The sequence below is a fragment of the Cnephaeus nilssonii genome (genome assembly GCF_951640355.1).
Source record: "Cnephaeus nilssonii genome assembly, chromosome: 14".
NCBI lineage: Eukaryota > Metazoa > Chordata > Mammalia > Chiroptera > Vespertilionidae > Cnephaeus > Cnephaeus nilssonii.
Genome location: NC_137085.1, coordinates 33,920,595 through 33,935,561, shown reverse-complemented (window position 1 = coordinate 33,935,561; position 14,967 = coordinate 33,920,595). Strand labels below are relative to the sequence as shown.

Below are 14,967 nucleotides of genomic sequence, written 5' to 3'. Positions count from 1 at the left end.
AAATGCTTATTTCCTGTGCTCAAAGAGCACTTAGGAAATTTAAAAATCATCAGCACACTCCCTATAGAAAAAAAAGTGTGAACATTTTGGTAGTGTCATTACTTAGGTTTTCAAAATTAAAAGATTAAAAAGCAAACTAGTAAAGAGTAAAGCATTGTTCCTTCTTTAAATTTGTATCATCTAATAACTTGAAAATTGAGAAAAGAAAATGGTGATGGCATACAATTATTGTGGATGTTGCAGTACACAGAAAAATGGCCCGCCAAAGTACCAATCCACAGAATCTATGAATGTCACCTTATTGGCAAAGGGAGGCTTGCAGATGTGAATACTGATCTTAGGATGGAGAGGATATCCTGGATTACTTAGGTCATCTCAGTGTATTCACAAGGGTCCTTACAAGGGAGAGAGTGAGAGGAAGATCCCAGCCAGAGAAGGAGATGTGAGGGCAGAAAAGGAAGCTAGAGTGATGTCATTGCCCACAGGGGACCAATGAGCCAAGGAATGCAGGCCAACTCCAGGGCTGGAAAACACAGGGGATGGATCCTCCCCTGGAGCCGCTACAAGAAACACCATCTTGCAGACACCTTAATTTTAGACCAGATTTATTTTTTGTACTTCTGGCCTCCAGAACTGTAAGATATAAATGTTTCTGTTGTTTTGAAGTCATAAAGGTCATTGTGATTTGTTAGCTCAGCAACAGGAAACTAATACAGATCAAGTAGAAAAACAAGACATAGTACATATACTAATTATTTTGGGGTTTGATATCAAAATTAAGAGCTGTCACTTGTAAACAAAATATAAAAAAATGGATTTATTGCATTTTATCTCTTCATTTTTGAGCTTTAGCAGAAAATTATCTTATTCAAAGGCTGTGAGTGACTCACAGAATCAATGAGAAGGCTCAAGAGCACAATGCAGATTATAGATGATAAGCAACGACCAAGGGGAGGCAAGACCTGGGGCCAGGTCCCAGAGGGTCTGGGTCCAATCAGGATGCAGCGCCTCTGCCCTCACTGTGGTGTGAGGGGTTCAGTGACTGCCTCAAACTGCAACCCCCTTCAGAGTGGGGTGCTGGGTGTAAGCCTGTGATGAGCCAGTCTAAGTTGTACACTACACCCAGTTTGAGGGGTAGGGGGATGGCATATTTGTTCCATTTAGCTTCTCTCAGGATCCATGGAGCTCTACTTCCCACTAGCGTTCACATGGAACAGGATTTCCCTAGAGAAGAACTGTTCAGAGGCTGATAGTGACAAACGTCGACCACAGGATCTGATCATCTGAATTTCTCAGCACAGTTAAGAATTTAAAACACAGTTGTAAAGACCCATTTGTCTGTAGTTATGAAAAACACAGGCAAGTGATGTGTTTACAAGTTTGTTGTCGACCGCACCAGAATGCGACCTGCTGAGTGGGTCTTCTGCACTCTGTAACCCCCTGGCTGGGATCGCACTCAGAACACAGTCGGGATTGATGAATGTGACTGAATGAGCTAGGGAACCGTCAGCAGCCAGATCACTGCGGGCCTTAGAGATCACATTAAGAAGTTGTAGGGTTTTATCTAAAACATCAGTTCCTGGAATGACTGATCAAGAAGAGATGTGTGGCAAGCTAGAGAACATTCATTTTGCCCCTAAAACCACACAAGACCTACTCACCAAACGTCCCCTTGATGGGATCCTTATCCAGCTCCTGAGTTCTACCCCACTCACAGCTTTGGGAAGATGTACCAGAAAACCTAGAAGGACATTTTTTCAGGAAGCCAAAGCCCTAAGGAGGACCATGAGGAACTCTACAGAAGCTAAGTTCAAATACAGCCTGAGATGTCACAGGTTCAAGGGCCTTACAACCAAATTCCCATTCTATGGATAGTTAGGAAATATAAATTCACAAGTAAACTCGATACACCAATGCAGACAAAACAAAGAAAACTAGGTAATTATTCTTAGAACTATGCATTTAAAAATTTATCTTACCCTATAATTTTAAGTTGAAGCATCTTGGCCTATTTTACACTTTCAGCTATAAAAACATAACATCTGGATATGGAAAGAAAACATGTTATTTTAAAGCTTGCAAAACAATATGCTTTCCTGGGGATTCATTCCCATCTTGTGGACTTTTGGACACAACCCCTACACCTATAAGGATCCCACTCACAACGTTCCATTCTAACTTTGAGGCCCTCATTTCTCTCTCAGTGATTTCCTTCTCTTTTAATCCCTCCTACAAATATCCTATCTTCTATGATACCCTAACTTTGTGTCCATCAAAATATCAAGATATCGATGGGTTGCCTCCCGTATGCTCCGGACCAGGGCAGGGATCGAACCTGCAACTGAGGTATGTGCTCTTAACTGAAAATCAAACCCGAAACTCTTCAGTCCATGGGCCGATACTTTAACCACTGAGCAAAAACAGCCAGGCTCATATGTTTTTACTGATATTAGAGAGTGAAAGGAAGATAGAAATATTGCTGAGAGAGAAACATCAAAATAAATCAGCTGCCTCATGAGCACCCCCTACCAGGATCAAGCCTGCAACCTGGGCATGTGCCCTGACCAGGAATCGAACCAGGGATTTCTTGGTGCATGGGTAGATACTCAACCACTGAGCAATACCGGCCTGGCGCACAACTTTTTTTTTTTTTAATTGAGAGTGATCAGAGTGCCAAGTATTATCCCAAACCCTTTATGCACATTAATTCATTTAGTCCTCACAGACAGTAGGGCTAAGGGCTTGGTGCACTATGTCCAGTTAAACAAGTATAAGAGCAATAATCTTGATGCTGATCAGCAGTTAGAAAGGCTGCTACACAAGTGAGAGCAGGCAGCCTCATCTTAGAGTGGGCAAAACGTCCTGGAGGAAGAGATGTTTAAGCTAAATGAGCAGGAGTTAGCTGGGCAGTACAGGAGTGTAGAGGGAGAAAATGGGTGTCAGAGAAAGAGACAAACCCCTGAGGTCATGTGGAGGGCCTAAACTTTACCTACAAAAGCCTCGCGGTTCCTGGCCACCACACCCCAGGCTGGGTGACCTGCTGCCCCACTGGCCAGGATGACCTGGCTGTGCCACAGCACCAACCACTATGTGTTCATTCTTTTCTCCCACGAGCCAGCTGCCCAGGCCAACAAGACCAGTGTGTCAGAGGCACCGTTTCATGTAGGCACCGCCTAGAATTAAAATTACTTCAGGGATGCCTGCAGCATAGTTAAAGGAAACACCCCAAAGACCAAAGGAAGCCTGCTTTATTCAATTTACAATGCAAAAAATATTTGTAGTTCCTTAGACATTTGCATGGCTGTAAAAATTACACTTTATGGTATAATTATTAATGGTTTGAAGAAAAATAAAACAGTATAAACCAAGTATGGCTGATACCATGAAAATGTAAACCATATAAAACAAAATCATAAAACAATTATTCAATACTCAGAGGCCTACTTAATATATACATATGAAATTTCTTTCACACACATACAATAAAAGCCCACAAAAAAGATCACTTGGAAACTGATCACTGTACAAATATGAAAATAAATCTTTATCTTTAACCTCAATTTTATCTTCAGCGAGAGGGCTGTGTGACTGGAGTTTATGCAAATCACATCATTTTGTATTAAATAATCAAGTGTCACAGATGTCATACAAAGCAGCAAGTGGAAAAAATAAATTATGAAAATGCATGAGGCTAAAAGTTAACAGTAAAAAATGTCTCCTTATCAAACATTCTTTTCTATAATGAAATTAAAATATTAGCCCATGTGTCAGAATACATAAAAAAGGAACATAATATAATAGCGATTTTAAAAACTCTCAAAGGCAAAATTCACACAAGATGAGTTACTTGCATAGAACTATGCAAATGTATCTAATTAAGTCTAAGTTGAAAACATGAAATACAGTCTTGTGCCACATGCAAGAACAGACCAAAAATACAACTGTAGTCCCATAAGATCATAAGGGATTATAAGCAAAAAAGTTTGTTTGCAATGTTAAAAGAAAAGGCTGGACCCACTATGATGTTGATTTTACTTCTAGCTTTGGGTGGTTTAAATAGATGGGGAGGCTCAGCATGCTGTCCATTTGCCCAAGCGTGTGTGTGTGTGTGTGTGTGTGTGTGTGTGTGTGTGTACAAACTCCCCTCCCATTTCTCTTTTTCTTCCCTCCCAGTCTAACAGTCCAGTTGCACATCCCCCCTCCCCCAGCCCCCAATGCCCCCCCTCTCTCTCTCTCTCTCTCTTTCTGTCTTCTCTCCCTTTTGTTATTTTTCCTCTCAAGCTTTATCTCTCAGGGTCTCTTTCAACCCTCTACTCTCCCTTTCTCTCCCTTTCTTTCCTTCCCAACCTTCCTTCCTCCTGATGTCCATTCTCCCTCCACAGCCCTCCCCCACCCAGTCCCTCACTCGTGCACATGGGCACACACACTTTATCTTTTGTAACATATTTTTACTGTACCTTTTCTCTTTAGATGTGTTTAGATACACACACTTATCAAAATATGTATCCGTGTTGGAACAGTTAAATATGACTGCTTTGTCTATCAAAGTTGCCTGTGCAATCTAATCAATTTGGGTGCACTGGCCATACACTTCAGAATAAAGACCCAGGTAATACTTCTGTATCAAAGGGGTATTTGCATGTACAGATTGTAAGACAAACAGAGAAAGGAACTTTGGTGGAAAATAACGGTAACACAATAATGTGAACTATCAGTTTAGTGCAGCTGCACCAAACATCAAAACATGAGTTCCACATGACTGACATATATGTCAGGTCCATGCTAAACTGTCTCCACAGACAGGCAATGCATAACCTTCATCTAACTGTGCCCCCAAAATAAGCACCACTCCTTCCATGTGCAGTTTTACAGTTCCCCACAAGCAAGGCTTCCTTTTTGGTCAGAAACATAAACTTTTTTGGGAGGGGGAACCAACAAAAACATGAAAGAGGAAACAGGAATCCATGAAGTTGCTATAAATAGACCAACTTTCCAGGAAAAAACTAGAGGTCATCAGCAGAGAGAAAGCATGCTTTCAAAAGCTAAACGATGCTGTAGCCACTTATAATCTATGTGTGCTACGTACCAGGTCAATTTTCATTAAAATAAATATGAAGGTTGAGGAATTTAAGGTTTGATCATAAAAATCACAAACAGGAGAAAAATAGCTACAATTAATTATTTTAATTCAACAAAAAGGAATGTTTCAGCTTACATGTAACAGCTACTATTTAGGTTTTTCAGCAAACGATTTGGGGCCTGGACCTACATGAACCAATGTAAGCTCAGATCTCCAGTTGGGAATAACTTAATTGGTTCAGGCCGCTGAAAACCAAACACCAAACATGAGGCTTCGCTGACCCACCCCAGGGTCAGGTGCTGACCCCTTTGGCTCTTAGAGACCTGTCAATGGGAAAGTGTGGGAGGTACTGCAGGTTCTAGGAGAGCAAGACCAACCAGCTCTTTGGTGAGAAAGTCACTAGTCACATTGAGCAAAGGAACCCCACTCCTTTCCTTACCACACCTCCTCTCTTAAAGAGATGCTTTTCCAAGAACCTTGCACAGCACTTCTTTCCTTGTCCATTATTTAAGGAAGTGGATCCTGGCAGGGAGGGAGTGGTGGGATTTGCACTGTATTGGATATCATGCTTTCAAATCATGGGAAGAGTTGAAATAAGCATGCATATTTTCCCTTGGCAAAATGTTAAATGGTTCTAAGAACTAATGTATTTTTTAATGAGATATAATTCACGTACCCTTACATTCACCCTTTGGAAGTATACAATTCAGTGGCTTTTAGGATATTCCAAAAGTTATGCAACCATTAATGCCACATACAATTCCAGAACATTCTCATCATCCCAGAAAGATGTCACACCCATTAGCAGTTGCTCACTCTTGGTTCCTGGCTGTCCCCAGCCCTGGCAGCCACTCGCTGGTGAGCTGTTTAAGTGAAGAGCGACAACCTTCCTGGGCATTGTACTCTCAGTAGTATGTGGCTTTCTATGTGTGTGTTGGAATTTTTAACATCAAACTTAAACCAAGGACTTTGTAAGTATTCTGAGATTATAAAAGACTCTCTTTTATATAGAACTATTTTTGTCACAAAAAAATGTTTTGTTTTACACATAGAAAAATAGATTTTTCTATCTCCACCAAAGACTGAAAATTGCCTTTTTCCCCTCAATTAAATTCTGTTCTTGTTTCAGAAGTGAGAAAAATCAATACTCCAATATTTTAAAAGTACAAACAACCAGAGTCTTTATTAACCATGGGCTATCACACTCTCCTTCTCACTTCTAAAAAAAAAAAGTGCTACAACATGTGAGAGGGCCAAGGCCACGCTGCCTTGTTCTACAGATGAGGACACAGAACTAACATGGGCTGGTGACATGTCCACAACCACAAGCCTAGTTAACAGCAAAGCCAGGGCCATACCCCCTTTTATCAGTACTCTAGTATTAAATATCTGAAGGAAATGTTGTCATAGGTTTTGTCAGCTCCCACATGAATCTAATTATGTCCATGAGTTTCTTCTACAGCTTTGATCTGAGCATGTGATTTTTTTTATCACTTGAAAAACATTTACATGTTATCGTTTAAGATCCTGCAAGGACAAAACAAGTGTATTTAACCAAGGAGCCTAAATTGTTCATGGGAACATAGTGAAGAAGAGTCGAGGTTCTGGAGGGACCACAGCATGGTCCAGATCTCCCACATGTAACTCTCCATATGACAGTATCTGTAGGCTGTACCACGTCATGTGAGAAGCAAGTAAGTCGCACACATTCTGTATTCCGGAAATGAAGACTTTGCAGGTCAAGGTGTTCGAGGTTTAACCCTTGCAACAATTCTTCATGTGGGTTGACTGTTTGGAACTGCTCCCACTCAGGTTGGTAATGGACTTGCTGTCATCCTCGTCAGTTCTTTTTTTTACTTCCCTGGAGAGAAAGAGAAAGAGATAGAGAGAGAGGTAGAGGTAAAGGTAAAAGTAGAGGAGGTAGAGGGGGGATTACTGAGGCACAAACCTCAACCACTGATGGCTCTGTGGAAATAAAAGCAGCACTGCTGAGCATTGCCATCCAGACACTGGTCTAAATGCTTTCTAGGTGTTGACTTATTTAATCATCACAAGAACCATATGGATTTGTTGTGCCCATTTTACATTGGGTATGTGAGGAGCTCCCTTAGGTCCCATAGCAGGAGAGGTGATTCAGCTGGGATTCACAGCATGCAGGCTGGCTCTAACTCCAGCATTCTGAGCACCAAGCTGTGGACTCACACATGCACACACTCATGCATACACACGTGTACACACACATGCACACTCACACATGAATACACAGACCACACATGCACACTCACACATGCATGCACAGACCACACATGCACATTCACAGGTGCATACACGTGTGTGCACATACATGCACAGTCACACATGCATGCGCAAACCCACATGCACAGGTGCATACATATGAGTGTACACACAGACTCCTCTCGCTCTCTTCTGTAGTTTCACATGCTTTAGTCTGCCACACGCACAGCCTACTCCTTACTACCCTAGACCTGGCTCCCATCTCTGGCTGATACTTGCTGATATTAACAAGAAGCAATGATGACTTAATTATACATGATCATGGAAGTAACAATGGATGGTTAAAATCCAGAAAAAAAATATCCTTTTATATCTTCCTAAATTTCTTTTAGAATTAACAGATGCAATGCTGACCACAGGTCTCCATGATATTATCAAAGCTCCCTAGGGAAGTGTTCTTCCAAGTGTAGCCACAGGGCGTGGTGGTGACATATGCAGACCCTAAAGTCCCACTTTAGATAAGCCAAATGACATGGGTAAGATGAATGTGACAGTTAGTCCCCAGAATGTCCTCAAACAATTCCTCTCTCCCCAATCAGGCTTGGCAATTGTGCTGAAATGATATAACTGCCTGAGCTTCCTGAAATTTCAGGCCATTGATCAGTTAAATGTCTGTGGTATTTGAGTACATTGAAGAACATTTGAAGCACCTGCGTTCCATATTGATAAATTTACTTACCAATGGACAAGAGTGTGTGGGTGTCCTAGCAGCTCAAAAGGAAAATTGCGAAATTGCATTTCTAAGAGAAACTTTTCCTGGGGTTGAGAGTTTTTCTAAGAACAAGAAAAGTAGCTCAGGGTGTCACATTTCTGGCCTCCCTTCCAAAAGGAATCCTTCAGATGGTGCACATCCAGAAACCCATCTCGTTCAATTTCATGACATGATGTGGTGTGGAAGGCACCATGCTGGGAGTTATCTTATGAGATGAAAATGGAGAACATACATGTTTTGCATTTTACCCAACATTCTACAGGCTGTAAAACTTTGTAAATATCCATTTAACCTGGGGAGAATATACCATTTCCATTTAAGACTTAGGCACTTTGACAAGCAACTTTGAAGATGGAGTATAAAGCAAATTATAGTCTTTACACATTTACTTTCTTTATAATGTTCATACTTAACACACTGCTAATAACTAAATTAGAGACCTTAAACCAGGCCATATGCAATACAACCAATAAGAAACTCAATGATAAGCGATTCTCAAGTGCCCTCGTTATTGAAATACTGTGTGCACAGGTGTTTTACATAAACCCAAGCCTGTGTAGAAGCTACACCATAAACAGCTGCAGAAGCAAATGGGGACGGCCGGTTACAGCCTTGCCCATCTTTATGATATAATAAAGAAAATCGATCCAGCACTCTGGGTGTGACCACGGCAATTTGAAGCAATTTAACTTTAATATGACCCTATGAGACAATTCAGCGTTAAATAGCGATTGTACTATTCAGGGGAGTATAGACGGTTGTATATACAATCAGACTGTTGGATCTATATGGGGCCTGGGAGATCATTTCCTTCAGCCCCACCCTCGTTCAAGACTTCACAGCTATTCAGCGGTAGCTATAAGGCTGGACTTTGAGCCTCCTGACACCACAATCCTCCAAAATGCTGGGCAGCAGCCCACAGCCATGCACAGGTCCTGCTCAGCAGCCCCCTTTCTTGCTAAGACAGAGTAGCAATGAAGCACCACTCTGCCTAAGGCTAAGATAGCACTGAGCCCCTGCCTTGCTTCGGGCCCAATCGTGCTCTAAAGCAGCGGTCACCAACCTTTCGGACCTCACAGACCACCGGTTGGCGACCTCTGCTCTAAAGACCTGCAGGCCCTTCCTACACCCATCTGCCTGCTGGGCACACACCATCAACTCCATCCAGGAATTCTCATGTACATTTTAATGAAACACCAATACAACCATCTGAGACCAAAAAAAAGGGGGGGACACCTACCAACTCAACAAGTATTCCATCTTTAGTTCATTTCATTAATTCTTTCCCCTTCCCCACTTACTGAATATATCCTGTTTGACCAAAATAGCTGTACACCCAAAAGTGCACGGAATCCATTATTTCACCTAATTTCTGAAGGTTTCATTTTGGCTCTCGACAAAAGTGATATTAGCCCATGATTCTCCTACTAAGCAAAAGCAAAAAAACAAAAATGTAATTCACTTGATTTTATATGTTTAAATATTTGTTTGCCTTTTTTCCTACTGGTTCTAGGTCATATTCAAAGTTAGCACTGTTTTTGCTTTAAATAAAAATGATTTTTAGATTTCCAGTGTGGTGGGGGCAGGTGGCTCTCTCTCTCTCTTGGATTGATGTCAAAGGAGATAATGTTCAAAGACTCTGAGTTCAAGCTCAGAGGCATCTTTCAAGCCCTGCCACAAACCAATTCTAAGCAGGCCATTTAAGGTCCTGGGGGCCCTTTCCTGATTTTCCCAAGCCAGTCTCTCCAGGACCCCATACCAAGCCTTCTATTAATAGAATTCTATTCTAAGAAGCACTATACACATCAAGTCACTAATACAAAAGCAGAATTTAAAACACTGCAAGGTATACTAGCAGAAGAGGCCAATTATCATACTAAAGTCAAGATTCTTGTAAAACCTCACAAGTGATCAGTATAAACACTATATACACTGAGTGGGCAGATTATTATGATCTCTGAACGCATAATAATCTGGCCACTCAGTGTATATCCTATATAATAAAAGGCTAATATGCAAATTGTCCCCTCAACCAGGAGTTCGACCAGCAGGCAGGCTGGCCAACTGCCCATGTCCCCTCCCCCTGGCCAGGCTGGTTGGACCCCACCCATGCACAAATTCATGCACTGGGCCTCTAAGATATATATATATATGTGTGTGTGTGTGTGTGTGTATATATATATATATATATACATACATATATATATATATATATACATATATATGTATATATATACATATACACACACACACATATATATGTGTGTGTGTGTGTGTGTATATATATATATATATATATATATATATATATATATATACACACACACACACACACACACATATACACACTGAGTGGCCAGATTATTATGCATTCAAAGATCATAATAATCTGGCCACTCAGTGTACCTACAATTACGTTTTTGCTTTGCCAGCAATTAAAGATCATCAGCCTGGATTTTGTTAACACACATTTTGATTTTTTTCTTTATTTGTTCTTTTTAATATTTAATCCCTTTAGGCCAGTAAAGAATCATCATTTCATTTGTGGCAGAAAACTAGGCAGAAGAGATAAACATAATACCATGTTGTTATTTTGTAAGAATACTCTAAGAATTAAAACACATTTATATCCAAGTTTCTCAATAATGCAATATTTCAATCTACATTCCAAAATGTTATTAACACCATTGCCTTAGCTAAGTAATTACCTGTGTAATAAACTTAACAAAGTGCTTCCAACTGGCATATACACAATTTGTTTTACTGAGGTTTTCTTTCCTTTACCCTGAAAAATGTCATAATACTTATATTCATAATAGTCTCTTGTGTTTAAAATCTGGTTCCTATAAATGATTTGTACAAGTCAACTATTAGCTTTGCGGTGACATCATGCAAAAACATCAATGACACCACAGATGCACCTGCTTTGTTTGGCAGTAAAGGTATGCTTGTCAATGTTCACAGTGAATGTGTAGCATTACCAGTTTTTATAACATCTACGTCTAATTGTTTCTCTAACCACTACTGAAAGAGAAGACAGTGTTTTCCAATGTAGAGTCATGTCATGGTCAAGAGGTTTGACATGAGCACCAACTAAATGAAAACTCAAGTCTATATCCAGTTTTCCAAATAAGAGACAAAACTTTACCGGGCAAGATGGAGAACAGCTTCCACTATATTCGAACCATCTTTGGCACTTGTTTCACAGAATAATGCCCCATAGGTCTGTGGAAAAGAAAAAAGACACTATTAAACAAAGCCTTTGTTTAGGTTTCCTGAAATTTTAGATTATAAATCAATAAATAAGATAAAAATATTTTTCCTGTTGAGTACACTAAGAGTGAGTAGTAGCTAAGAAGTTTGATTCAGAGTTTCAATAATTAAAAAGAAATGACTAGTTTGAACCTCATTATTCTAGAAATAGTTCCTAGACATGGTAGTTTTTAGTTTGCATTAAAAAAAAAAACACAATACAGAATTTCATGTTTTAAGATACTTATTTCCAATAGTTGCACACATTCTACCCAATGTTCACTATCAAATCATTTGAGAGAGACAAAAAATGATAACGTACACTCAGGAATGGAAAGTCCATCAAAAGTATGTCTGCTTTTGGCCAGCAGCTAACACATGCCCCTTTCACACTATCCTTTCCTATCAAGATTCAGCAGCCTGCATGTGGCTAAAACCAATGGACATTTTCTAGTCCCCTATTATTCAACCTTCCAGAGGGTATGTGTGTGATCACGGATCCTATCACTCTCCTGCTTCCAACCCCTCAATGCTTCCCTTCCAGTCAAGTCATGTTCAAATGCTTTACAATGGCTGGCAAGACCTAGCTTATATGTGGCCCCAGCCAGCCTCCCAGCCTTACCTGCCAACATTCTCTCTCACTCACGATGCTCCAGTTACCCTGGCCTTCCCTCATTTCCCCAATGCTCCAAATTCCCTCCCATCCAGGGTCTTAGCACCTGCTGTTCCCATTACTGAGGTTATTCCCTACACCAGGCGTCCTCAAACTACGGCCCGTGGGCCACATGCAGGTGTTTTTGCCATTTTGTTTTTTTACTTCAAAATAAGGTATGTGCAGTGGGCATAGGAATTTGTTCATAGTTTTTTTTAAACTATAGTCTGGCCCTCCAACGGTCTGAGGGACAGTGAACTGGCCCCCTGTTTAAAAGGTTTGAGGACCCCTGCCCTACACCCATCAACCCTCTTCTCCAGACTGACTCCTACCTACCTTTGGATCTTAGGTAATCCTCCCTTGAAATTAAGATTGTTTCCTAACCCTCAAAAGGCCCTATTAGATCTTCCTGTTATAAAACCTCAGAGCCCTCTGTATTCATCCTGCATAGTGCTTATCACAATTGTAACTGATAAAGTTACTTTTGTGTGTCTTTATCTAACAAGCTGGAGGCAGTTTCTTTTAGGAAAGGAGAATATCATGTGCTGTGGGCCTGGGTGTGGGTCACACAGTCTGTGGGGAGTAAGGGGGAGGTGTGAGGGCTGCTCTGGAGCAGGGATAGAGAGAGGGCTCAAACAGTGGGGAAACCCCACTGTGGGATCTTTGCCCACAAGCCCCCAGATCCAAAAAAAATCTATTAAAAAATCACAAAATGGATATAGCTGCAATAAAAAATACCATGGAAAGTTTCAACAGTGGAATAGGAAAAGCAGATGACCAAATTAGCGAATTAGAAGACAGGGAAGCAAAACACACCCAAACTGAACTACAATTGGAGAAAAAAAAATTAAAAGACAGGAGGAGAGCCTAAGGGAACTTTGGGACAACATGAAATGAAGCAACATATGAATAATAGGGGTGCCAGAATGACAAGAGGAACAAGGGTTAGAAAACCTATTTGAAGAAATAATGTCAGAAAACTTCCCTGATGTGGGGAAGAAAAAGTCACACAAGCACAGAGAGTCCCAAACAAGATGAACCCGAAAAGACCCACACCAAGACACATAGTAATTATGATGGCAAACATTCAGGACAAAGAGAGAATCTTAAAGGCTGCAAGAGAGAGACAGAAAGTTACATACAAGGGATCTACCATTAGATTATCAAATGATTTCTCAACAGAAACACATCAGGCCAGAAAGGAATGGAAGGAAATTTACAAAGTGATGCAAAGAAAGGGACTGAATCCAAGAATACTCTATCCAGCAAGGCTATCATTCAAAATTGAAGGGGAAATAAGGAGCTTCACAGACAAAAAAAAAAAAAGGCTAAGGGAGTTTATCACTACCAAGCCAGCAATGCAAGAAATGCTAAAGGGACTGGTGTAAAAAAAAAAAAAAGAAATAAAAAGGGAAGAAGGAACACAGGCACAAAAAATAAAAATGGCTACAAACAAGTACCTATTGATAATAACTTTAAACATAAATGGACTAAATGCTCCAATCAAAAGATATCGAGTGGCTGAATGGATAAAAAAACATGACCCATATCTATGTTGTCTAAAAGAGACCCATCTCAGAACAAGGGACTCACATAGACTGAAAGTGATGAGATGGAAAAATATCTTTCAGGCAAATGGAAATGAAAAAAAAGCTGGGATAGCAATACTTATATGTGACAAAATAGACCTCAAAGTGAAGGCCATAACAAGACATAAGGAAGGCCACTTCATAATACTAAAGGGATTGATACAACAAGAGGATATAAATCTGGTAAACAAATATTCACCCAATGCAGGAGCACCCAAATACATAAAAAAACCCATGGAAGATATCAAGGGAGAGATCGACAACAATACAATCATAGAAGGGGAATTTAATACCCCACTGACATCACTGGATAAATCCTCTAGACAAAAAATCAGCAAAGAAACAGCAATTCTAAATGACTCACTAGATCAGATGGGCTTAATTGACATCTTCAGAATATTTCACACCAAAGCCATGGAATATAAATTCTTCTCAAGTGCACAGGGGACATTTTCAAAGATAGACTACATATTGGGTCACAGGCAAAGTCTCTCCAAATTCAAGAAGATTGAAATCATATCAAGCATCTTCTCAGACCACAATGACATAATATTAGAAATAAACTACAATAAAAACAACCAAAAAAAATTCAAACACTTGGAAGCTGAATAGCATGCTATTAAACAATGATTTGGTTACCAAAGAAATCAAAGAAGAAATTAAAAACATCCTGGAAACAAATGACAATGAAAACACAACAACCCAAAAATCTATGGGACACAGTGAAAGCAGTCCTGAGAGGGAAGTTTATAACTCTACAGGCCTACCTCAAAAAACAGGAAAAATGGTAATAAATCATCTAACTCTACAACTTAAAGAATAAGAAAGAGAGCAACAAAAAATCCCGGAGTGAGCAGAAGGAAGGAGATAATAAAGATCAGAGCAGAAATAAATGACACAGAGACCAAAAAAACCCCACACAAAACAAAACAAACAAACAAAAAAACCAAAAAAAACAACGATACAAAAGATCAGTGAAACCAAGAGCTGGTTCTTTGAAAGGATAAATAAGATTGATGAACCTCTAGCCAGGCTCACCAAGAAGCAAAGAGAAAGGACCCAAATAAACAAAATCAGAAATGAAAGAGGCGAAATAACAACAGACCCCACAAAAATAAAAAGGATTGTTAAAAAATACTGTGAACAACTCTATTCCAACAAACTGGACAACCTAGAGGAAATGGACATATTCCTAGAAAATACAACCTTCCAAAACTCAATCAGGAAGAATCTAAAAATCTCAATAGGCCCATAACTATGGAGGAAACTGAAGCAGTCATCAAAAAGCTTCCAGCAAACAAAAGCCCAGGGCCAGACGCCTTCACAGGGGAGTTTTATCAAACATTAAAAGAAGAACTAAAACCTATCCTCCTCAGACTATTCCAAA

General features: G+C 40.0%; 1 protein-coding gene across 2 annotated transcripts in view; it reads right to left on the bottom strand.

Moving 5' to 3' along the window:
• Positions 1–4,281: 4,281 nt before the first annotated feature.
• RASEF (RAS and EF-hand domain containing) overlaps positions 4,282–14,967 on the bottom strand; it is a 61,197-nt gene continuing 50,511 nt past the window's right edge. The window contains exons 15-16 of one of the 2 annotated variants that reach the window (XM_079790667.1): positions 11,236–11,312; positions 4,282–6,941 (exon numbers count right to left, since the gene is read on the bottom strand). In XM_079790667.1, the coding sequence (XP_079646793.1) occupies positions 6,836–6,941; positions 11,236–11,312 (183 nt within the window). In that variant the 3' untranslated portion in view covers positions 4,282–6,835. The remainder of the gene's footprint in view (positions 6,942–11,235; positions 11,313–14,967) is intronic. The other variant, XM_079790666.1, reaches the window with a different exon arrangement.